This window comes from Amblyraja radiata, chromosome 14 (assembly GCF_010909765.2).
Source record: "Amblyraja radiata isolate CabotCenter1 chromosome 14, sAmbRad1.1.pri, whole genome shotgun sequence".
Taxonomy (NCBI): domain Eukaryota; kingdom Metazoa; phylum Chordata; class Chondrichthyes; order Rajiformes; family Rajidae; genus Amblyraja; species Amblyraja radiata.
The window spans coordinates 57515401-57540313 of record NC_045969.1 but is presented as its reverse complement, the minus strand read 5'-3'; the positions used below and the strand labels follow the sequence as shown (position 1 = coordinate 57540313).

General features: G+C 46.1%; 1 protein-coding gene across 2 annotated transcripts in view; it reads left to right on the top strand.

Moving 5' to 3' along the window:
* Positions 1-24913, top strand: part of tmem39a (transmembrane protein 39A) — a 56421-nt gene that overhangs the window by 19871 nt on the left and 11637 nt on the right. For both annotated transcript variants that reach the window (XM_033033444.1, XM_033033445.1), the window contains 4 exons: positions 1359-1581; positions 9248-9331; positions 10346-10500; positions 23168-23495. In XM_033033444.1, the coding sequence (XP_032889335.1) occupies positions 1359-1581; positions 9248-9331; positions 10346-10500; positions 23168-23495 (790 nt within the window). The remainder of the gene's footprint in view (positions 1-1358; positions 1582-9247; positions 9332-10345; positions 10501-23167; positions 23496-24913) is intronic.

Here is a 24913-nt window from a genome sequence, read left to right as displayed (position 1 = left end):
ATAGCTTGCTCCAGCTCTTTCACTGGGCACTTGAGTGCACCATATGAAGTGGCATTGGAGCCACACTAGGTATTTCTCTCACTGAAGGACAGTAGTGCGGGTATTGAGATGATGCAGCATGTTTTGTGATTATTGTTTCTAAGAAAGGTTGGTGTTTTTCCAAATTCCAGATATTAAATAAAGATTGAATTCCAAAACTTTACAGTTTCTTCCCGGCTGTTATCAGCCATAGGTTGGTGACCCATCTTATCGCCAACTAGAGAGCAGTTCTGATCTACTATCTACCTCGTTGGAGACCCTTGGACTATCTTTAATCTGACTTTTTCTAGACATTATCTTGCACTAGACGTTATTCCCTTTATCCTGTACCTGTAAACTGTGAATGACTTGATTGTAATCATGTATAGTTTTTCAGTTGACTGGATAACATGCAACCAAAAAAGCTTTTCACTGTACCTTTGTACATATGACAATACTAAACGGATGAAGGGATTTAAACCCAACTCCACACACAGCCACAGTTCCACAAAGTTATTTCAGAAGTTTCTAAGCGTTTCAGTTGGGTTTTTAATATGTTGCCATCCACCTTAATCTACATGTGTACCATCGTCGATATATTGAAAGAGGTGTTGGGGAGACATAACAGAAATGTTTTGATGTGTCAGAAATCAGTGGCTTGAGTTGACTGAGTGGTTAATGCTATCGGTGTAATGCGATATGACAGGTTCTTCAAACTAGCAGTGACTGGTCATCCTGCCAATGACAAGATTATGTGGATCAACACTTGCTCTCAGTTCCACTAGATTTTGAGGTTGACCAAAGAAGACACAGAGTGCTGGATTAACTCAGCGGGTCAGGCAGCGTCTCAGGCCAACATGAATAGGTGACGTTTTGAGTCAGGACCATTTGGCCATCTGTTCTAAACACACGTATCAGTGGTAAACTTGGTAGTGTTTAAGAAGGAACTGCAGATGCTGGAAAATCGAAGGTATACAAAAATGCTGGAGAAACTCAGTAGGTGCAGCAGCATCTATGGAGCGAAGGAAATAGGCAACGTTTCGGTCTGAAGAAGGGTTTCGGCCCGAAACGTTACCTATTTCCTTCGCTCCATAGATGCTGCTGCACCCGCTGAGTTTCTCCAGCATTTTTGTGTACTGTAAACTTGGTAGTAATGTGTTGATATTGCAGTCTACCCATTCAGATCAGAGAGTGCTAAAGCCCTAATGAGATATTTTTAATGAAAAATTTTAAAGTGCATTGTACTTTTTTTTTAAAAGAAATTCATGACGCTGATGTGAATGACTTTGTTTAATGTTGGTTAGTCCATATTCCTCTAATGCTCACGTTGTTTTTTTCAGGAACGGTACTGCCATTGGTTTGTCTGCTCCTCCCATTACTGCCTTGATTACCCCCGAGCCGGTTCGCCACTGCTGCATTCCTGAGCTGCCCACAGACGGGTGCCTTGTCTTTGAGCTACTCTTCTTCATTTACTTGTTGATGGCCCTGATCGTTCAGTACATCAACATTTACAAAACAGTCTGGTGGTTCCCATACCTTCATCCTGCAGCTTCTACCTCACTGGTGAGCAACTCTTTTATAGAATTACAACAACGTGCAGCCCACTGCAAATTGCAGTGGGGTTGTGGCTACAGTTGATACTGCAGCGGTTACAATTGGTGCTTCTGCCCAGCTAATTTACAGATAGAAACATAGAAAATAGATGCAGGAGTAGGCCATTCGGCCCTTCGAGCCAGCACCTCCATTCATAGAAGCAAAGAAACAGAAAATTGATGCAGGAGGCGGCTATTTGGCCCTTCGAGCCAGCACCACCATTTATTGTGATCATGGCTGATCATTAACAATCTGTAACCTGTGTCTACCTTCTCCCCATATCCCTTGATATCACTATACCCTAGAGCTCTATCAATCTCTCTGTTAAATTCACCTAGTGAATTGGCCTCTACTGCCTTCTGTGGCAGAGAATTCTACAAATTCACAATTCTCTGGGTGAAAAAGTTTTTTCTCGTCTCAGTTTTAAATGGCCTCCAATTTATTCTAAGACTGTGGCCCCTGGTTCTGGACTCCCCCAACATTTGGGAACATTTTTCCTGCATCTAGCTTGGCCAGTCCTTTATACGTTTCTATAAGAATCCTCATCATTTTAAATTCCAGTGAATACAAGCCCAGTCAATCTTTCCTCGTATGACAGTCCCGCCATCCTCGTGAGCCTCTGCTGCATTAGCTCAATGGCAAGGATGTTCTTCCTCAAATTAGGAGACCAAATCTACACAGAATACTCCAGATGTGGTCTCACCAGGACCATGTACAACTGCAGAAGGCCTCTTTACTCCTATACTCAAATCCTCTCGTTTTGAAGGCCAACATGCCATTAGCTTTCTTCAGTGCCTGCTGTACCTGCATGTTTACTTTCAGTGACTGGTGTACAAGGATGCGCAGGTCTCATTGCACTTCCCTTTTTCCTAATCTGACACCATTGAGATAATAATCTGCCTCCTTGTTCTTGCCACCAAAGTTCTTACCACTTCACATTTATCTACATAATACTGCATCTGCCATGCATCTGCCCACTCACTCAACCTGTCCAAGTCACCCTGCAACCTAGCATCCTCTTCACAGTTCACACTGCCACCCAGCTTTGTGTCATTGCAAATTTGCCCGTGTTACTTTTAATGCCATCATCTAAATCATTAATATATATTGTAAATAGTTGCGGCCCCAGCAACAAGCCTTGTGGCACCACTCGCTACTGCCTGCCATTCTGACGGGGACCCGTTTATTCCTACTCTTTGTTTCCTGTCTGCCAACCAATTCTCTATCCATGTCAATACCCTACTCCCAATACCATGTGCTCTAATTTTGCCCACTATCTCCTGTGTGGGACCTTATGAAAGGCTTTCTGAAAGTCCAGATACACTACATCCACTGGCTCCCCTCATCCAATTTACTTGTCACATCCTCAAAAAAATCCAGAAGATTAATCAAGCATGATTTCCCCTTGATAAATCTATGCTGACTTGGACCAATCCTTTTACTGCTATCCAAATGTGCCGTTATTACTTCTTTAACAATTGACTCCAGCTTCTTCCTCACCACTGATGTCGGGCTAACTGGTCTATGATATCTCGTTTCTCTCTCGCCCCTTTCTTGAAAAGTGGGATAACGTTAGCTACTGTTCCACAGGAACTGATCCTGAATCTATAGAACATTGGAAAATGATCACCAATGCGTCCACAATTTCTAGAGCCACCTTCTTGAGTACCCTGGGATGCAGACCATCAGGCCCTGGGGATTTATCAGCCTTCACTCCCATCAGTCTATCCAACACTATTTCTCGTCTAATGCAAATTTCTTTCAGTTCCTCTGTCTCCCTAGATCCTCTGTACTCTAGTACATCTGGGAGATTGTCTGTGTCTTCCTTGGTGAATACAGAACCAAAGTACCTGTTCAACTCTTCTGCCATTTCCTTGTTCCCCATAATAATTTCACCTAAAGAAGCTTTTACTTCCTTTATATTCTTGGCCAGGCTACACTCATACTTCATCTTTTCACCCCGTATTGCACATTTTGTTACCTTCTGTTGTCCTTTGAAAGTTCACTAATCCTTTGGCTTCCCGCTACTCTTTGCTATGTTATACACTTTCTTTTAGATTTATTCTATCCCTAACTTCCCTTGTCAGCCATGATTGCCTCTTACTCCCCTTAGAATCTTTCTTCCTCTTTGGAATGTAATAATCCTGCATCTTCTGGATTATGCCCAGAAATTCCTGCCATTGTCGTTCCACCGTCATTCCTGCTAGGATCCTTTTCCAGTCGACCTTGGCCAGCTCCTCTCTCATGCCTTCATAGTCCCCTTTGTTCAACTGCAACACTGACACTTATGATTTAACCGTCTCCCTCTCAAATTGCAGATTAAAACGTATTATATTATGGTCACTACCTCCTAGCGGTTTCTTTACCTTGAATTCCCTGATTAAATCTAGTTCATTAGACAACCTGAAATCTAGAATTTCCTTCTCTCTGGTAGGCTCCAGTACAAGCTGCTCTAAGAACCAACTCAGAGGCACTCTACAAACTCCCTTTCTTAGGGTCCGAAACCAACCTGATTTTCCCAGTCAACCTACATATTGAAATCTCCCATAACCACAGTGGCATTATCTTTGTTACATGCCAATTTTAATTCCAGCTGCAATTTACACCCTATATCCAGGCTACTGTTTGGGGGCCTGTAGATAACTCCCATTCGTGTCTTCTTACCTTTACAATTCTTCAATTCTATCCACAGTGACTCGTCAGTCCCTATGTCACCCCTCGCAAGGGACTGAATTTCATCCCACACCAACAGAGCTACCCCACTTCCTCTGCCCACCTGCTTGTCCTTTCTATAGGATGTACAACCCTGAATATTCAGTTCCTTGTCCCGATCCTGCAGCCATGTCTCTGTAATCCCCACAATGTCATATCTACCAATCTCTAACTGAGCCTCAAGCTCATCCACTTTATTTCTTACACTTCGTATTATAATACTTTTAATCCATTACTCATCTCATCTTTCCATTGATTCCTATTTCACTTGGCCATATTCTCCTATCTCTTCGTGAGCTTTCTGCCCCGTTAATTCTGGTGTCTTTCTTAACTCTTCTTTTCCTCTCTTTCTCTTTAACTCCATCCTTGTATTTCCAATTTGTCTCCCCCCCCCCCCTCACTATCTAGTTTACCCACCCGTGTAGCGTTGGGAAATCTGCCTGCCGGAATGCTGGTCCCCCGCTTGTTAAGGTGCAACCCGTCCCTTTTGTACAATTCACCCTTACCCCAAAACAGAACCCAGTGGTCCTAAAATCTAAATCCCTGCTCCCTGCCCCAGCTCCTCAGCCACACATTCAGATCCCATATCTCCCTATTCCTGCCCTCACCAGCACAAGTAACTGGAAGCAAACCGGAGATAACCACCCTGGAGGTCCTGCTTTTCAGCCTTCTTCCAAGCTCTCTAAAGTCACGCTGCAGAATCTCTTTCCTCTTCCCGTCATCACTTGTGACGACATGCACTCAGTCCCAACAGTTTACCTAACACCATTTTCTGACTAATGTAGATTCCCTTCAGTTCCTTGCTCCCACGAGATCCTCAGTCTCCTTGTATTTCTGGGAGATTGTTTGTGTCTTCCTTAGTGAAGACAGAACCAAAGTACCAAAGGTCAGCCTATTCCTTGTTTCCCATTATAAATTCACCTGTTTCTGACTGTAAGGTACCTACATTTGTCTTCACTAATCTTTTCCTCTTCGCATATCCATAGAAGCTTTTACAGTCAGTTTTTATATTCCCCGCAAGCCTTATTTTCCACACATGCTCTATTTTCCCCCTCTTAATTAACCCCTTTGTCATTCTCTGTTGATTCTAAATTTCTCCCAGTCCTCTGGTTTGTTGCTTCCTCTGGCCAATTTATATGCCTCTTCCTTGGATTTAACACTATCCCTAATTTCCCTCATTAGCCACGGTTGAGCCCCCTTCCCTGTTTTATTTTTACGCCAGACAGGGATGAACGATTGTTGTAATTCATCCATGCGATCTTTAAATCTTTGCCATTTCATATCCACCCTCAACCCTTTAATTATCATTTGCCCATCTATCCAAGCTAATTCCCATCTCATACCATCAAAGTCTCCTTTCTTTATGTTCAGGACCCTCGTCTTTGAATTAACCGTGTCACTCTCCATCTTAATGCAGAATTCCACCATATTATGGTCACTGTTGCCCAAGGGGCTTTGCACAACAAGATTGCTAACTAATCCTTCCTCATTTCACAACACCCAGTCTAGGATGCCCTGCCCTCCAGTTGGTTCCTCTGCATATTGGCTTAGAAAATCATCCCGTATACACTCCAGGAAATCCTCCTCAGTGTTGTTACCAATTTGGTTAGCCCAATAAAAATGTAGATTAAAGCCACCCATGATAACTGCTGTACCTTTGCTACACGCGTCCCTAATTTCCTGTTTGATGCTATCCCTAACCTCACGATTGCTGTTTGGTGGACTATACACAACTCCAACGAGCGTTTTCTGCCCTTGGCTATTTCGCAGTTCTACCCATACTGATTCTACAGCATCCAAGCTAATGTCTCTCCAAAGGAGATGAATTTGGTTATTGGTTGCATCCAACAATGACTGTCAAATTCTACATTGTAACGGCACTTGATAGTGGGATTGTATAATTCAAATAACCAATAAAAATCAGAAAATCTATGGATGCTGGGAACTGAAATAAAAACGGAAAAACATAGAAACATAGAAAATAGGTGCAGGAGTAGGCCATTCGAGCCTGCACCGCCATTCAATATGATCATGGCTGATCATCCAACTCAGTATCCTGTACCTGCTTTCTCTCCATACCCCTTGATCCCTTTAGCCACAAGGGCCACATCTAACTCCCTCTTAAATATAGCTAATGGAATGGCCTCAACTACATTCTGTGGCAGAGAATTCCAGAGATTCACCACTCTCTGTTATAAAAAATGTTTTTCTCATCTCAGTCCTAAAAGATTTCCCCTTTATCCTTAAACTGTGACTCCTTGTTCTGGACTTCCCCAACATCGGGAACAATCTTCCTGCATCTAGCCTGTCCAACTCCTTAAGAATTTTGTAAGTTTCTATAAGATCCCCTCTCAATCTTCTAAATTCTAGCGAGTACAAGCCGAGTCTATTCAGTCTTTCTTCATATGAAAGTCCTGACATCCCAGGAATCAGTCTGGTGAACCTTCTCTGTACTCCCTCTATGGCAAGAATGTCCTTCCTCAGATTAGGAGACCAAAACTGTACGCAATACTCAAGGTGTGGTCTCACCAAGACCCTGTACAACTGCAGTAGAACCTCCCTGCTCCTATACTCAAATCCTTTTGCTATGAATGCTAACATACCATTTGCTTTCTTCACTGCCTGCTGCACCTGCATGCCTAAGCATGCAGAGCTTGAAGCACTCAGCGGGTCAGGCAGCACCTGCGGAATGGGAGACAGAGATAACCTTTCGGATCCAAAACCCCTATTACTTGCTGTTGATCCACCCGCAGTCATGAAGAGTCTTCGAGCTGAAGCGTGAACTGTTTCTCGATCCACAGGTGCTGCCTGGTCTGCTGAGTATTCACACCATTCTCTGCGTCTATTGAGTAAATTAACTTGTAAAATGCAGAAGAACTAGTGAATCAAATACCTCCAACAGCAGTTCCTGTTTACGTGCATATACTTGATGTCCTGAATAGAGCTTTCCCTTAGGGGGCCCATGGTTATTTTGTGAATGGAGCCTAGTGTCTTTAAATTTATCAAGTATCAAAGCCACTTGAGGGGGTTGCCAGGATTCGAGGGTCTGAGCTACGGGAAGAGGTTGAGCAAGCCTATTCTTTATTCCTTGGAGTGCAAGAGGATGAGGGATGATTTTATAGAGGTGGACAATATCATGAGAGGAATAGATCCAGTAGATGCACAGTGTCTCTTGCCCCGAGTAAGAGAACCAGAGGATATAGGTTTAAGGTGAGGGGGGGGGGGGGGAATATTTAATAAGAATCTGGGCTAACTTTTTCGTGAAAAAGGCGGTGGGTGTATGGAACGAGCTGCCACGGGAGGTAGTTGGGGCAGGTATTATGCGTAAGAAACAGGCAGGTACATGGAACGGACAAGTTTCGAGGGATGTGGGCCAAACGCAGATAGGTGGGACTAATGTAGATAGGCAAGTTGGGCCAAGACTCAATGATACAAAGTGCTGGAGTAACTCATGGATATGCGTGATGGAAAAAACTACGCACAACGGACAAAAAATAGATGTTTTACTTAAGAGGCAACGTTTCGGGCCGAGACCCTTCTTCAGACTGATGTGAGAGTGGGGCATGGGGGCGGGAAGATAAGAAGACAGGAAGAGGCAGAGACAGTGGGCTTAGGGAGAGCTCGGAAGGGGAGATGAAAGCCGGGACTACCTGAAATTGGGGAAGTCAATGTTCATACCACTGGGGTGTAAACTGCCCAAGCAAAATGTGAGGTGCTGCTCCAATTTACGGTGGGCTTCACTCTGGCCATGGAGGAGGCCCAGGACAGAAAGGTTGGATTTGGAATGGGAGGGGGAGTTGAAATGCTGTGCCACCTGTAGATCAGGTTGGTTAATGCAAACTGAGCGGAGGTGTTCGCCGAAGCGATCGCCAAGCCTGTGCTGACACCTAGAGCAGCGGATGCAATAGATGAGGTTGGAGGAGGTGCAGATGAGCCTCTGCCACACCTGGGAATACTGCTTGGGTCCTTGAATGGAGTCAAGGGGGGAGGTAAAGCGACAAGTGTAGCATTTCCTGTGGTTGCAAGGGAAAGTACCAGGAGAGGGGGTGGTTTGGGTGGGAAGGGACAAATTGACCAGGGAGTTACGGAGGCAGCGGTCTATGCGGAAAGCAGAGGGGAGGAGATGGGAAGATGTGGCCAGTGGTGGGATCCCGTTGGAGGTGGCGAAAATGTCGGAGGATTATTTGTTGTATGTGACGGGTGGAAGGTGAGGACAAGGGGACTCTGCCCTTGTTACGAGTGGGGGGGGATGGGGAGTGAGAGCAGAGTCACCTATAGTAGAATAGACCCTGGTGAGAGCTTCACCTATAGTAGAAGAGGGGAACCCCCGTTCCCTGAAGAATGAGGACATCTCCGATGCCCTGATGTGGAACACCTCATCCTGGGTGCAGATGCGGCGTAGACGGAGGAATTGGGAGTAGAGGATGGAGTCCTTACAGGAAATAGGGTGGGAAGAAGTGTAGTCTAGATAGCCATGGGAGTTAGTGGGATTATAGTGGATGTCGGTCAGTAGTCTACCACCTGCGATGGAGATAGTGAGGTCTAGAAACGGTAGGGAAAGGTCGGAAATGGTCCAAGTGTTTTTGAGTGCAGGATGGAAGTTAGTGGTGAAGTGGATGAAGTAAGTGAGTTGTGTGTGGGTGCAGGAGATAGCACCAATGCAGTCGTCGATGTAGCTTTTCTGGGTTGGATCCGAACTGGGGGGGTCAGGAACTGGAGCTGGAAACAATGAGGTTTCTTCCCAGCTCTCCCTAAGCCCACTGTCTCCGCATCTTCCTTTCTTGTTGCCTATTTCCTTCGCTCCATAGATGCTGCCTCACCCGCTGAGTTTATCCAGCATTTTTGTCTTCCTTCGATTTTCCAGCATCTGCAGTTCCTTCTTAAACAAATGTTTTACTTAACATATAATTGTTCTTTCTTGTAGAACTTTCATTTGATTGACTATCACCTGGCAGCATTTATTACCATAATGCTGGCCCGAAGACTGGTGTGGACTCTCATTTCAGAGGTGAGTAGAGTCTCTGAAAAATTCATTGCATCTTTCAAGCTGCTTTGTGCCAGTGTGCATCGCCTGCCTCAATAGAAGCTGGTACCTGTGACAGCACGTAGAACAACATGACATGACCTCGCGTGAGGCAGCAATGCTGATAAAATGCTGCTGTCCTCATACAGCCTGATACAAGCGAGTGAGTAAACTTTCAGCATTTAGTGATATTGTGAGTGAACTTTCAATGGCATGTCTGGATTTTATCGCTGCCTTTTATTTGTGATACTTCAAGCACAATCAATGACCTGGATTTAACTTGCCATTTTTTCAGTGCGTCTAATTGTAAGATTGCTAAAGTTGAATCCTTCTGAAGTTCTTTACCAATAAAAATGTAGCTGATGTTTTGGAGCTGTTGGAGATACATGCTTTCAGTTGTGATTTATCTCCCGTCTGGGCTGATTTTCAAGAATGGCAGTAGCTTTGAAGACATTCTAAAAGCAGCTAACACCTCCAAAACTAGTGAGGCTAGTTGCTATTTTTTGTGTGTGTGTTTGCATGTGTGTGATTTGGCTGTAAATCTGGTCCTTTCTTCATAAACTATTATGTCAGCCATTCATGAGAAATTTGATTATTTTAGCTGTGGGCAACTAGGTGCGGATACATTTAGACGCGCGGCACTGGGGATGCTGGTTTACTGTAAAAGACATAATGTCCTGTAGTCAGGCAGCAATTCTGGGGAACACATACTCCAGAGACACGCTGAGTTACCCCAGCACTTTGTGTCTTTGTTACTTTTAGTCAGGTTTAAAGACAGTTATTCACTGACTTCTTGGTAATTGCACCTCACCTGAGTAGTGTATCACTACTATGTTATCATGCTTGTGTCCACCAGCATGGTGTACGTGAGTCTGAATAGAAACTGGCATCTAGCTTCAAACTGTCCCCAACATGGTCCTTAGACTGCTCCTTGATCTCATGTTGACCTCCAGAATCTATATTTTGACCTGTCTCAATTAGTGTACATTTTTCTTACAGGCATCCCAAACCAGTGCAACCTCTGTGGTGCGATACACTTTGGTGATAGTGGCTCGCTTGGTACTCCTCACGATGTGCGGCTGGGTTTTGTGCTGGACGCTTGTTAATCTTTTTAGAAATCATTCTGTGCTGAATCTCCTGTTCCTTGGATACCCGTGAGTGTTCCTTTATATTACTGTTGCCTCATCAGAGTAAGTGGATTTTAACCGTGTGAGCCTGGATTCTTAAAAATGATCCAACACTTATTCTAAAACAATGTTTTTAAAAATGTTACCTGCTTATGTGGAAAGTATGGGAAGTTAGTAATGGCTGGAGGCATGGTGAACGTTACGTATTGCCCAGAACAATAACCACAACGGAGAAAGCAATTTATCGGTAATCTACTAATTAACTTTGAACTTGAAACATCGTGACACACAAAGCGGCTGGCAGTCTTTCAGACTGAGTCCGGCCACGTCCGGATCGCCGTCCAATCTACCGCACACACGCTCACCCGTGACGTTCCTTGCCAGCGTGCAAGATGCCAGCACTCATGCGCGAGAGTTAACCGTTCAGGACGGTACAGTACGGTCTTGCCAATTTTGGTACATGAGATATTGCCATCAGTATAGAGGCTACAGGGGCCTGTATCCTTGTGGACAGAGTGACTATTGGTGTGGCATCCATGGTTGTTGTGGTGGTGAGTGGTTAGTTGTGGAAATGTGGTAATAAAGTTAAAATTAAGCACATTATCCTCAAAGACGATGGAAATTCAGCATGTCTTCAATGACTTGCCAGCGTCTATAGATTCACCACATAAAGCATCCTATCAGGATATAGCACAACTTGGTACAGCAGCTACTCTGCCCATAAGATAGACATAAAATGCTTTAGTAACTCAGCGGGACAGGCAGCATCTCTGGAGAGAAGGAATGGATGTCGTTTTGGGTCGTCTTCAGACTGTCTGCAGGACATTACAGAGAGTTTGTGCATGGCCCAGTCCATCATGTAGATCAGCCCCCACCAACTCCATCTACACCTCACACCTCGCCTCAGCTAACATAAACAAGGACCACTCAAGCCCAGTCATTCCCTCTTGTACCCTCGGGCACAAGATACAAAAGCTTGAAAGCTAACAACACCAGATTCAAGGGCAGCTTCTTCCCCTCTGTTATCAGACTCTTGAACAGACCTCTTATATGCTAAGGATTAATGCCCTATCTCCCAGTCTACCTTTTTTAAGAAGGAACTGCAGATGCTGGAAAATCGAAGGTAGACAAAAGTGCTGGAGAAACTCAGCGGGTGGGTGCGGCAGCATCTATGGGGCGAAGGAAATAGGCAACGTTTCAGGCTGAAACCCAGAAGGTTTCTCCAGCACTTTTGTCTCCCAGTCTACCTTGTTGCCACCCTTGCACTGCTTTTAATCCACACTATCTCTGTGGCTGTACCACTCTATTTTGTTCTCTTTCCTTTCTTATTGGCCTGGATAACACGCAATGCAGTTTTTCCAGTGTAACGGTACAGCTGGAGAGGGTGCAGAGATGATTTAAGAGGAAGTTGCCAGAACTCAAAGGCCTGAGCTATAGAGAGAGATTGAGCAGGTTAGCACTCTATTCCTTGGAGTTCAGGAAGATGAGGGGTGATCTTATAGAGGTGTACACAATCGTGAGAGGAATAGATCGGGTAGACGCACAGAGTCTCTTGCACAAAGTAGTGGAATTGAGAACCAGAGGACAATGGTTTAAAGTGAGGAGGGGAGGAGATTTAATAGGAACCTGAGGGGTAACTTTTTAGATAAAGAGTGGTGGGTGTCTGGCACGAGCTGCCGGAGGAGGTACTTTTGCAATGTTTAAGAAACATTTAGAGAGGTGTGTGATAAGATAGGTTTAGAGGGAAAAGTATGGGCCAAACGCAGGCCTGGTGGGACTAGTGCAGAATAGGCATGTGGGTAAATTGGGCTGATGGGCCTGTTTCCATGCTGTGTGACTCTGACAGGTGACAATAATATACCAATGCCATCATGTGTGCAGGAATAATGAATGAAAGAATGAAATGTCATCGATCTGAAGCATGGATTGCTACTTGAGCTGCTGAATACTCCCAGCATCTTGTTTTATTTCTGGTCGGCTGCAGTACCTTGCATTGAGACTAGATGGCGCCCTAGCTTTGAAGCTGCAAGCAGTACTTGAGAAGTGATGAGCTGGCACTGGTGTTTTTCAGACTGAGAAAGTTGCTAGATGAGATTAAGAGAGAAATAAAGCCAAATAAAGAACAGAAGATTTGAAGAGTGCACGGCGTCCACCCAAATTGGTTGCAGGAGAGCTGTTGAAGAAAATGGGGTTGAGTGAAGAGGTGCTGACTGGTCATTCAGATCCCTTCAAATACATGGTGGTGCAGATGGTAGAGCCACTGCCTCATAGTGCCAGAGACCCAGCTTCTTACTGACCTCGGATGCTGTCTGTGTGAAGTTTGCACGTTCTCCCTGTAACCACGTGGGTTTCCTCCGGGTGCTCCGGGTTTCTCCCACGTTCCAAAGATCTGCGGGTTTGTATGTTAATTGGCCTCTGTAAATTGTCCCTGGTGTGTAGGGAGTGGATGAGACAGTGGGATAACATAGAACTGGTGTGAACGGGTAATTAGTGGTCGGCGTGGACTCAGTGGGCCCGTTTCCATGCTATACCTCTAAACTAAACTAAAACTACATCGGTGGTACCAAGGATTGGAGAGTTACAAATCTTGCAGCCTTTTTCAAAATACGAAGACAGCTGGCAATGAAAGGTTTGTCAGTTTAACATTGGATTTCTGAAAGCATTCCACCAATCAACATATGCTTAGACAAAGATTGACTAAAAAAGTAAAACCATCACTGATGCAGAGCGAGGCCCTTTAGCCCACCATGCCAGCATAGATTACCCTTTATCACGTTAGTTCACTTCCTAACCCATCTTAATCTCTGCACGTTATCATCAACTACACTCCCATGTTTTTACAACTTATCTACACACTAAATGCAATTTCATGCTGTCGGTTGATGAATAATTAACTGTTTTCTGGTGATCTTCCATGCCGTTCCCACAGTGCAGCTTTCATTTTACTTACCCTCTTCTCTCCTGATCTGATGCCCTTTTGTCTCGTTTTCACCTCAGTCGCTTACTCCACCCCTCTGCCAATCATACTCCCCTCACCTGTATCACTTGCCAGGCCTAGCCCCTCTCTTTTCCAGCTTTCTCCCCTCATGTCCATCAGTCTGAAGAATGGTCCTGACCTGAAACATCATCTCATCATTCCCTCCAAAGATGCTGTCTGATCTGCTGTGTACTCCAGCACTTTGTGTTTTGCTCAAGATTCCAGCACCTGCAGTTCCTTGTGTTTCTGTTTGTGAATATAATTGGTCAATTGTATTCTCTGTCCCTATTCATTACCTCCTTGTCATATGTTATGTCGATTTATGTATCTAATTTTATATTTGTATAATTGATAAAGGAACATATTTAATTTTACTTCGGAGTCACGTGAGTGACTACGTGAAGAACCCCGCCACGACGCATGCGTGTCATATCGCTTCACGCTTGCGAAACGACAGGCGGGGTGGAGTGTCCCCCGCAGCGGTAAGTTTGAAACCGCGACCTGCAGGTAAGTGATTTACTCTGCGGTAGTTTTTGTCCCCGCGCTGTTTTTACACAGGGGGGGAAGCTGGACAAAATAGTGTCCACAAGTGCTGCGAGTAAAGCTGGCTGGGGAGGACCGCGAAGTTGCGGGAGCCAGCAGCAGCTGAAGGCACAAGCCCTGTAAGGGATCAGCTGTGCCGACTTTTGGTCCCGCGCCGGCCAGAACACCACGGCCGGGCAGGAGACTATTCAAATGGGGCCGTCGACTTTTTGGACAAGTCGAAAACGGCAGGAGACGGGGTGGAACGACGTTCCCCCGTAGCGACAATTTTAACTTGGACCTGTAGGTAAGAGCTGCGGTCTTTTTGTGTTTTTACCATGCTAATTACAGGTGGAGAAACCAACGGGCTGCGACAAAGCTGGTGGGCTAGATGGGATCAGCTGTGCCCGATGTCACCTCCGCACCGGCCAGATCCACTCCACGGCAGTAAGGACAAAGCTGGTGAGGGAGGACCGCGGAGCAGCGGGCAGCCAGCGGCACTCGGATCACCGATAGTGGGATCAGCTGTGCCCGATGTCGCCTCCGCACCGGCCAGATCCACGCAGCCGGGCGGAAAGGCTAGACACAAAAACAAACAAGGCCGTGGACTCAGAGGAGTCCGACTTTGAACAACCGCGGGCAGCTAGCGACCGAGAGCGCTGGAGCCGGATGGAGCGGTGTGTGGAGCATTTGCTCCAATGTGACAGACTCCGGGAGATGGAGTCGGGTCACTGGGCCCTATGATAAACCCACAGCAGCACCTCTTGAAGGGCTGCACAGTGCTTCTACCTCATCAGAGGGGAGCACTGCGGGTCAGTTCTGGGCTGACCTGGAAGAGGGGTCCGCAGAAGGAAAAGACAAGTGTGCAAGGGGTGCAGGAACAAGAGAACCTACTGGACTAATAAAATGGACTCAAACAAACACTACAGCCAAAGACAGCACCCCTACGCACCCACCAGCAGAACTGGTGAAAGCTCGAAGGCCCGGTATTCAAAACATGAGTTTTTTTAGGCCATGGCCCAGGCCGGCCTTCTTGGAAGGTGCGGGGACCTCCAACGCCAACCAAACCGAAAATCCAGACACCAGCGCAACAACAGCAGCGAAGAACCTACAAAAAGAAGTAAACCTGCCACTGGTAACTATGGAGGTAGGTGGGTCTGGTTCCCTACAAAATAGAGGTTGGGGGGAGACTACACTCTTTTCTGAATGCATGGAGCATGTTAACAACCGATACTTACATCTTAAGCAGTATCCAGGGATATACAATAGAGTTTATACACAAGTACAGCCCTCCAGTTCAACATATACCGAACCGAATGTTCGTGCCTTCTGATAAAGAAAAATCAAAAGCGCAAGCTGAACTGGAGCGGCTTTACATAAAAGGTGTAATTGAGAAAACTCAACACGAACCATTAGAATTCGTGTCCAATATATTTATCAAAAACAAAAAAGATGGTGGTTGTCGCATCACCATAGATCTGACAAAATGGATACCTTTGTTACTGCTAAACAATTAATTTCCAAAGGTTACTTCATGGCCAGCATCGATTTAAAAGATGCTTACTATTCAGTGCCTATACGAGGTGACCACAGATGTTACTTAAAATTCAACTGGATGGGCAACTCTGGCAGTATAAAGCACTGCCAAATGGGTCATCACCCCCAGGCTGTTCACAAAAATTTTGAAACCAGCCCTAGCGTTTCTACGGAAACGTAAACACATGGTCATGGCATATTTAGATGACATACTCATTGTGGGCAAAACTTTGGAATTGGCCAAACAAACTAACAGCCACAAAACAGTTATTTGAAAAACTGGGATTTATTATCCATCCAGTTAAATCTAAACTAACGCCTTCCACTACTATGGACTATTTGGGGGTTTCACCATTGACTCAGTTCACATGTCGGTGACTCTGCCTAAGGGAAAGGCTAGAGATTTAATAGAGGCTTGCATAACCTCATTGACATCAGCAAACCATCCATCAGATTGGTAACAAAAGTAATTGGCAAATGGTGGCTGCCTTTCCAGCCACACAATTTAGACCTCTACATTACCAAAACTTACAGAGAGCAAAAATACAAGCACGCTAAATTAATGCAGGTCACTTTGACAGACCTATGAAACTACCAATCAAGCTAAAATGGAATAAAATGGTGGATAGATAACATCTGGCTTTGTTCCAATCCAATCATTGTCAGTAACCTTTCCATGGTACTACAAACTGATGCCAGTGCACTTGGGTGGGGAGCCACCAATACCATCACCAGCTGTGGAGGTAGATGGACTGCTCAGGAGGCATCATTATTACTCACACTGGGCATCAACTACCTGGAAATGTTGGGTGCATTCCATGGCCTAATGTCATATTGTACTGGATCATATCACCAGCATGTTAGACTACAGATAGACAATACCACCGTGGTAGCATACATTAACCACATGGGTGGAAACAAATCGACATCATGTGACAATCTGGCTAATACAATTTGGCAATGGTGTATCCAGAGAGATATTTGGATATCAGCCACTTACCTACCAGGAAGGCTAAATTTAGTGGCAGACACCAGGTCACGTAAAAAGTATTTGCTGATATTACAGCAAAATATTAGATTAGATTTACTTTATTGTCATTCAGACCTTTCGGTCTGAACGAAATGCAGTTGCCTGCAGCCATACATGTAATAATAACAACACACAATAAACACAAATTAACATCCACCACAGTGAGTTCACCAAACACCTCCTCACTGTGATGGAGGCAAAAGTCTTAGAGTTACTGTCTCTTCCCTCCTCTTCTCCCTCTGCGCCGAGGCGATACCCCACCGGGCGATGGTATCAGTCCCGCGGTTCAAGCTCCGCGGCCCGTGGGTGGTCGAAGCTGCCGATCTCCAGTCCAGCGGACGCAGCTGTTGCAACGGGAGCTCCGGAAAACAGGCACCAGCCTGTGACCTGCGAGCTCCCGACATTGTCATCCACTGGCCTGCGGCTGAGCCCCGGATCCAGGTCGCCACCGCCAGAACGCCGCCTCAGCCGCCGGAGCACCATCTCCGCCCCGCACTGGGCCGCCCACACGGCAGCGTATCAGCCCCACACCGGGCTGCCCCCACAGGAGCGCCTTCCAGCCGGGAGCCGGTCCGCCCTCACTGGAGCGCCTTCCAGCCGGTAGCCAGGCCACCCACACGGCAGCGTCTCAGCCCCGCACCGGGCTGCTCACACGGGAGCGCCTTCCAGCCGGGACCCATGCCGCTCACACGGGAGCGCCTTCCAGCCGGTAGCCGTGCCGCCCGCACCGGAGCGTCTCAGCCCCGCGCCGTCCGCCCTCACCGGAGCTCCGAGTCGTGCCGCTACCCGGACGTCGCCACAGCTCGAAGACGGCCAGCCTCGCGTTGGTGAGTCCTGGCTGGCTCTACCTCCGGACCCTCGAGGTCGGTCGCAGGTTGGAGGCCGCCAGCTCCGCCATTGGGCCTCAGCGCAGACGGGGGAAGAGAAGGGGAATACGACAAAAAAAGTCGCATTCCCCGAAGGGAGAGACAGAAAGCCCTGTTTCACCCTCCCCCCACACACATAACACCACCTAATAACCAAAAAAATTACTAAACTAGACAAAAAAACAACACAAAGTAAAAACAGACAGACTGCAGGTGAGCCGCAGCCGTATCACAGCGCCGCCACACCAGATATCGATCTATTCGCATCCAGACTTAACCACAGGTATCAAATTATGTTTCATGGGAACCAGACCCTGGGGCAGCGGCGACAGGTGCATTTTCGCTGCATTGGGGGGCAAATTGTTTATTTACGCATTCCCTCCTTCCTGCCTCATCAGTCGGGTATTAAGGAAAATACAACAAGACTCTGCGTCTGGTATTGTAGTACTCGATTGGCCTACTCAACCATGGTTCCCAGTGGTATTAAACATGGTATTAAAACCATGTATCACCATCCGACATAGACCAGATTTATTGCTACATCCCGTAACAAGGGATAGCTACCCATGCCATAAACATTTGAACTTATTAATTTGTAGAGTTTTAAAGACACCTCTACTACAACTGGGACTGACGGACCGAATAGGAACATGATCTCGGCGGCCCAAAGACAGTCAACCAAAAAACAGTATCTGGCCTATATCAGGAAGTGGGCGATGCACTGCCATAAAAACAACATCACCTACAGAGACATGAACATCCCGTCTGTTCTGGAATATCTGGCAGGCCTCCACTATGATGAGGGGCTCAGTTACAGTGCCATCAACTGCGCCAGAAGTGCCCTATCGACTTACCTATGGCAGGGGACAGAGCGTTACTCTGTTGGGACTCACCCACTGGTAACAAAACTTATGAGAGGAATTTTTAATACTAATCCCCCAAGAACCAGGTACTCCCAAATATGGGATGTAAGTATTATCCTGAAGATGCTCAGGAATTGGTATCCAGCAACAGCTCTGTCCCTACACAGACTGACATTAAAAACAGTCATGCTAATGGCATTGGTCACGGCACAGAGGGTACAGTCCCTGCATAAACTAAGACTGGACAACATGACTTCCTCAACAGAAAATATTACGTTTCATATCTATGAGTTAGTAAGCAGAACAGACAGGGATCAGCAGGCCTCAATATACAATTTAGGTCATACCCAAACAGATGACCGTCTGTGTATAATAAGACATCTGTCGTTATACATGGAGAAAACGAAAATCCTAAGAGGCAATGAGAAGGCACTTTTTGGTCAGCCACTAGCAACCACACAAAAGAGTGATGGTCCAGACCATCTCAAGATGGCTGAAACAGGTGCTAACACAGGCTGGGGTGGATACTAATATTTTTAAATCTCATTCCACCAGGGCTGCAGCTACATCGGCAGCGATACAGTTGGATGTACCAATGGACCAAATCCTCAAGGCAGCAGGATGGCCTGGGGGGAAAAACATTCCAATTATTTTACAATAAACCAGTAATGAAACCTGGAACGTTTGCAGAAACAAATTTAAGTTCTGTAAATTAATTTAAACCCATAAAAAGGGGTTATAAATTTGTGTTAATAAATTTTATGATTTCAATGTCGAATTCATGTCCAAATTATGTTAACACAATTCCTCCTACAGTCATCAAGGCAGACGTGATGCATGGACTCGTTTCCACGGCATGAAATCACAGAGCTTTAAAATCTTCACGTAGTCACTCACGTGACTCCGAAGTAAAATAGTAAGATTAAACGAGAACTTACCAGTTTGAAGTTTGATCTGTATTTTATGAGGAGTTACGATGAGGGATTACGTGCCCTCCGCTCCCACCCTTGATCATATACTTAACTGGTATCTCTTCTCTAATCTTACTATGTTTAGTCATTACAGTTATCTGTGATTTCACACCGCTGCTTTGAAGAATGACACGCATGCGTCGTGGCGGGGTTCTTCACGTAATCCCTCATCGTAACTCCTCATAAAATACAGATCAAACTTCAAACTGGTAAGTTCTCGTTTAATCTTACTATTAATCTCCTCTGCCAATACTTGTGATCCATTTCCTTCATATCTATGTGCCTATCTAAAGACCCCTTAAATGCTACTATTATATCCACCACCACCACCCCTGGCATCCATCACTTGCCCTGCGCATCTCCTTTATACTTTGCCTCTCCCACTTTAAGATGCATCCTTTAGTCGTTGACATTTCCACCCTAGGGAAAAAGGTGACTTACCTCTATGACTCTCATAATGTTATACACTTCTATCAGGTCTCTCATCAACCTCTAACACTCCAGAGAATACAATGCAAGTCTGTCCAACCTCTTCTTGTTGCTGAAATCCTCCAATCCATCATTCTGGTAACCTTCCTCTGAAAATCTCTGTAAACACTCTCCAGAGTCTCCACATCCTCCCTGCGATACGACCAGCACTCCGGCAGTACTCCAAATACGGTCAAACCATAAGTCTTCTAGAGCTGCATCAATTCTTTGTGTGTATAGAATATTCCCATGTCCTAAATTCGCAGCTTGAGTATCCTTGAGTCTACAGAAGGCGAGATGGCGCCTGCCTGCGGCGACTTTTGCGGAGCTCCAGAAAATAAAAGGCTCAACTACAACTTCCAACAACTTACCTGGATCAGAAAAACGGCAGAAATCGGTGCCGTTTCGGACAAGCTGCTTGAGCACCTCAAGGCTCTCGCAATTTCGCGATCTCCCGCAGCTGCGGGAAACCCGGACTTTAAACTTTCCCACGCTGGCTGTGGAACTCCCGACCCGACTGAGGATCCCAGGTACGGTACCTGGAGACCCCAGGATGACCCCCAGAGCCGATGGGCTGGATCTCCCAGGAACAACGGAGCTGGAGCTGCCGACTTTGAGGGAACCCCTGTTCGTTACGGAGCTGGAGCTGCCGTCTGTGAGGGAATCCCCGTTCCAGCGCAGGTCCGCAGAAACAGCAAGTACAGTACCTGGAAACGATGGGGAAGCCTTCATTGTGTCCGTAAACGTGGCCGACGGGCAGGACTCCAGGTCAGAATGAAACGCAGGGGACTTCGGCCCCCTCTCCCTACTATCCTACTGGCTAATGTACAGTCCCTTGAAAATAAAGTGGAGGACTTAAGGGCAAGACTGCTTTATCAAAGGAGCTGAGGGAATGCTCTGTGTTCTGTTTCACAGAGACATGGCTCACCCCCAGCTCCCCAGACTCAGCGGTCCAGCCTGAAGGGTTCTCCATCCTTCGTATGGACCGTACCCTGGCCTCATGGTCAACTCTGAAGAGCGCACCCCCAGAAGTGAGGACAGCACAGAGCTGGTCAGGGGGGGGCAGAAGAACAACTCCAGGACTGTTTGGGGTCTGTAGACTGGGCAATGTTCAAGGACTCGGCAACGGACTTGAACGAATACGCCACAGTCGTTACAGACTTCATAAAGAAATGTGTGGAGGACTGCATCCCTACAAAAACCTTCCGAGTGTTTCCCAATCAGAAACCTTGGATGAACTTTGAGATCCGCACTCTTCTAAAGTCCAGACACGGGGCATTCATGTCCGATGATACAGTGGCCTACATGAAGTCCAGATACGACCTTGGTAAGGCCATCAAAAAGGCCAAAAGGGACTTCTGCTCCAAACTGGAGGATGAGACAGATGTTCAGCAGCTGTGGCGGGGCCTGAATGCAATCACCTACAAGGCGAAACCAGGAGGCAGCTCGAATGTCGGTGAAACATCACTCCCTGACGAGCTCAATGCGTTTTACGCACGCTTTGACAGGCAGAATACTGATGTGCCTTCCCGATCCCCCATTCGCTGTGATGGCATTTCAGTCTCAGTCACAGAGGCCGACGTCAGGAAATCCTTCAGAGGGGTGAACCCCCGAAAAGCACCTGGTCCTGATGGTATACCCGGTCGTGTTCTAAAAACCTGTGCGGACCAACTGGCGGGAGTTTTTACGGACATTTTCAACCTCTCGCTTCTGAGGTCTGAGCTCCCCACCTGCTTTAAAAGGGCATCAATTATACCGGTGCCGAAGAAGAGTAAGGTGACGTGCCTCAATGACTATCCACCAATGGTACTAACGCCGGTGGTGATGAAGTGCTTTGAGAGGCTGATCATGGAGCAAATCAACTCCTACCTCGACAAAAACATGGACCCACTGCAGTTCGCTTAGCGCCACAACAGATCAACGGAGGATGCGATCTCGCTGGCCCTCCACTCCGCACTGGACCACTTGGACAACAAAAACTCATATGTCAGGCTGTTATTCATCGATTACAGCTCGGCATTCAACACAATCATCCCCTCCAAACTGGTTACCAAATTCGCAGAACTGAGTCTCTGCGCATCCCTCTGCAACTGGATCCTCGACTTCCTCATCCACAGACCACAGTCTGTTTGTATTGGTGGAAACGTGTCAACCTCGATAACAATCAGCACGGGAGCACCTCAAGGCTGCGTGCTCAGCCCACTGCTGTACTCACTCTATACCAATGACTGCGTAGCCAACCACAGTGCGAACTCCATCATCAAGTTCGCTGACGACACCACTATTGTGGGGCGTATCACTGATGGGGATGAGTCAGAATATAGAAGGGAGATCGAGCAACTGTCCATATGGTGCCAGCGCAATAACCTGGCCCTCAACACCAGCAAAACCAAGGAACTGATTGTGGACTTTGGAAGGAGTAGGAGGGGGACCTACAGCCCCATTTATATCAACGAGTCGATGGTTGAAAGGGTCAAGAACTTCAAATTCCTGGGCGTGCACATCTCTGAAGATCTTTCCTGGTCCAAGAACACTAACGCAATTATCAAAAAAGCTCATCAGCGCCTCTACTTCTTGAGAAGATTACGGAGAGTCGGTTTGTCAAGGAAGACTCTAACTTCTACAGGTGCACAGTAGAGAGCATGCTGACCGGTTGCATCGTGGCTTGGTTCGGCAATTTGAGCGCCCTGGAGAGGAAAAGACTACAAAAAGTAGTAAACACTGCCCAGTCCATCATCGGCTCTGACCTTCCTTCCATCGAGGGGATTTATCGCAGTCGCTGCCTCAAAGGCTGGCAGTATCATCAAAGACCCACACCATCCTGGCCACACACTCATCTCCCTGCTACCTTCAGGTAGAAGGTACAGGAGCCTGAAGACTGCAACAACCAGGTTCAGGAATAGCTACTTCCCCACAGCCATCAGGCTATTAAACCTGGCTCGGACAAAACTGATTATTAATAACCACTTTCTGCTATTTGCATTTTATCAGTTTATTTATTCATGTGTGTATATATTTATATCATGGTATATGGACACATTTATCTGTTTTGTAGTAAATGCCTACTATTTTCTGTGTGCTTAAGCAAAGCAAGAATTTCATTGTCCTATACAGGGACACATGACAATAAACTCACTTGAACTTGATCCTTTGACTTGCATTCATGTTCTTACTCCTATTGCTGTAGTACTAGTCCGAAGAGGGGTCTTGACCCGAAACGTCACCCATTCCTTCTCTCCAGAGAAGTTGTCTGCCCCACTGAGTTACTCCAGAATTTTGTCTATCTGCTCTACGCTTTCATTCTTTCCATTCCCTTCCTCTCGTTTTAAGTATCCTGTCATTGTCCATTGTTGCTGGCAACTTTCTTGAATCCTCGGCTTTTAACCCTGCTCGCTTGCTCTGCCCTCATCAACGTAGCAGATTGCTGTTAAATGTAATTCACTGATTCTTTCCTCCTCCAGGTTTGGTGTTTACGTGCCGCTGTGTTGCTTCCACCAAGATAATCGGATCCAGCCATTGCCCGCCGACTGTGGTTTTCTATTAAATGACCAGCTCGATACGGGCACCATCAGGCCAAAGGACTTCTTCACGCTTCTCCGAGAATCATTCAGAGAACAGTTTAATAATCCAACATCCATCCCCGCTCACACCTGCCCACTCTCTCCAGATCTTATCCGGAACGAGGTTGAATGTTTGAAAATTGATTTTAATAAAAGGATAAAAGAAGTTCTCTTCAATTCACTATTTAGTGCCTACTATGTAGCATTTTTGCCTCTTTGTTTTGTTAAGGTGAGTTCTCTTGAGATTACCTCTATGCCTGATTTTCCGGATTTAACATAATTGATGTGAATTGATATTATTGCATTTTTTTTAATAGCAAAATGCAGCCGATATAGGAAATCTGAAATAAATGATCATCTGAGGAGAAAGGGTGATGGGTGCCTGGAAGGCGCTGCTAAGGGCGGTGGTGGAGGCGGATACGATCCTGGTGTTTAAGAGGCTTTTAGACGGCATGTGGATATGCAGGGATGTGGTCACATGCAGGCAGAGGAGATTAGTTTAGCTTGGCATCATGTTTGGCACAGACATTGTGTGCCGAAGGGCCTGTTCCTGTATGTAGACAGTGTAGATAATGACAGAATAATCCAGGGTCATCTTTTATGTTGGCTGAGAAACTAGGGTGCGAGGACAAACTCCTCTGCTGCTCTACAATAAAATGGGAGTTTGTGTGCCGAATGAGCCTGAACTTAGGTTCCTGTGAAATACTGTGTCAACAATGGTGAAATGCCACTGTAAATGATGTAGATCTGGGGGTGGACATGCCTGTGAGAAACTGTTATGGGACCAAGTGCGACCAGCACTAAGCTAGTGCTAGTACAGTACATGTATCGCCTCTAATTTGAGGAAGGATATTCTTGCTATTGAGGCAGTGCAGCGTAGGTTCACGAGGTTAATCCCCAGGATGTCGGGACTGTCGTGTGAGGCAAGATTGGAAAGACTGGGCGTGTATTCACTGGAATTTAGAAGGATGAGAGGTTATCTTATAGAAACATATAAAATTATAAAAGGACTGGACAAGCTAGATGCAGGAAGAATTATCTCTCCAAATTATGTATTATTGCTGTATATGTTTTTGTTTCATTTTATTAATATTTGTAATTTGCTTGTTTTAACTAAAAGTCGCCCATAAATAAAATGCATTATTATTATTATTATTATTAAAATGTTCCCAATGTTGGGGAGGTCCAGAACCAGGGGCCACAGTCTAAGAATAAAGGGAAGGCCATTTAAAACTGAGATGAGAAAAAATGTTTTCACCCAGAGATTGTGAATTTGTGGAATTCTCTGCCACAGAAGGCAGTGGAGGCCAATTCACTGGATGACTTTAAGAGAGAGTTAGATAGAGCTCTAGGGGCTAGTGGAATCAAGGGATATTGGGAGAATGCAGGCACGGATTACTGATTGTGGATGTTCAGCCGTGATCACAATGAATGGTGGTGCTGGCTCGAAGGGCCAAATGGCCTCCTGCACCTATTTTCTATGTTTCTAAAGGGCAGCACGGTGGTGCAGTGGTAGAGTTGCTGCCTTACAGCGCCATAGACCTGGGTTCCATCCTGACTACACATGTACGGAGTTTGTACGTTCCCCTTGTGACCACGTGGGCTTTCTCTGGATGCTCCGATTTCCTCCCACACTCCAAATACGTA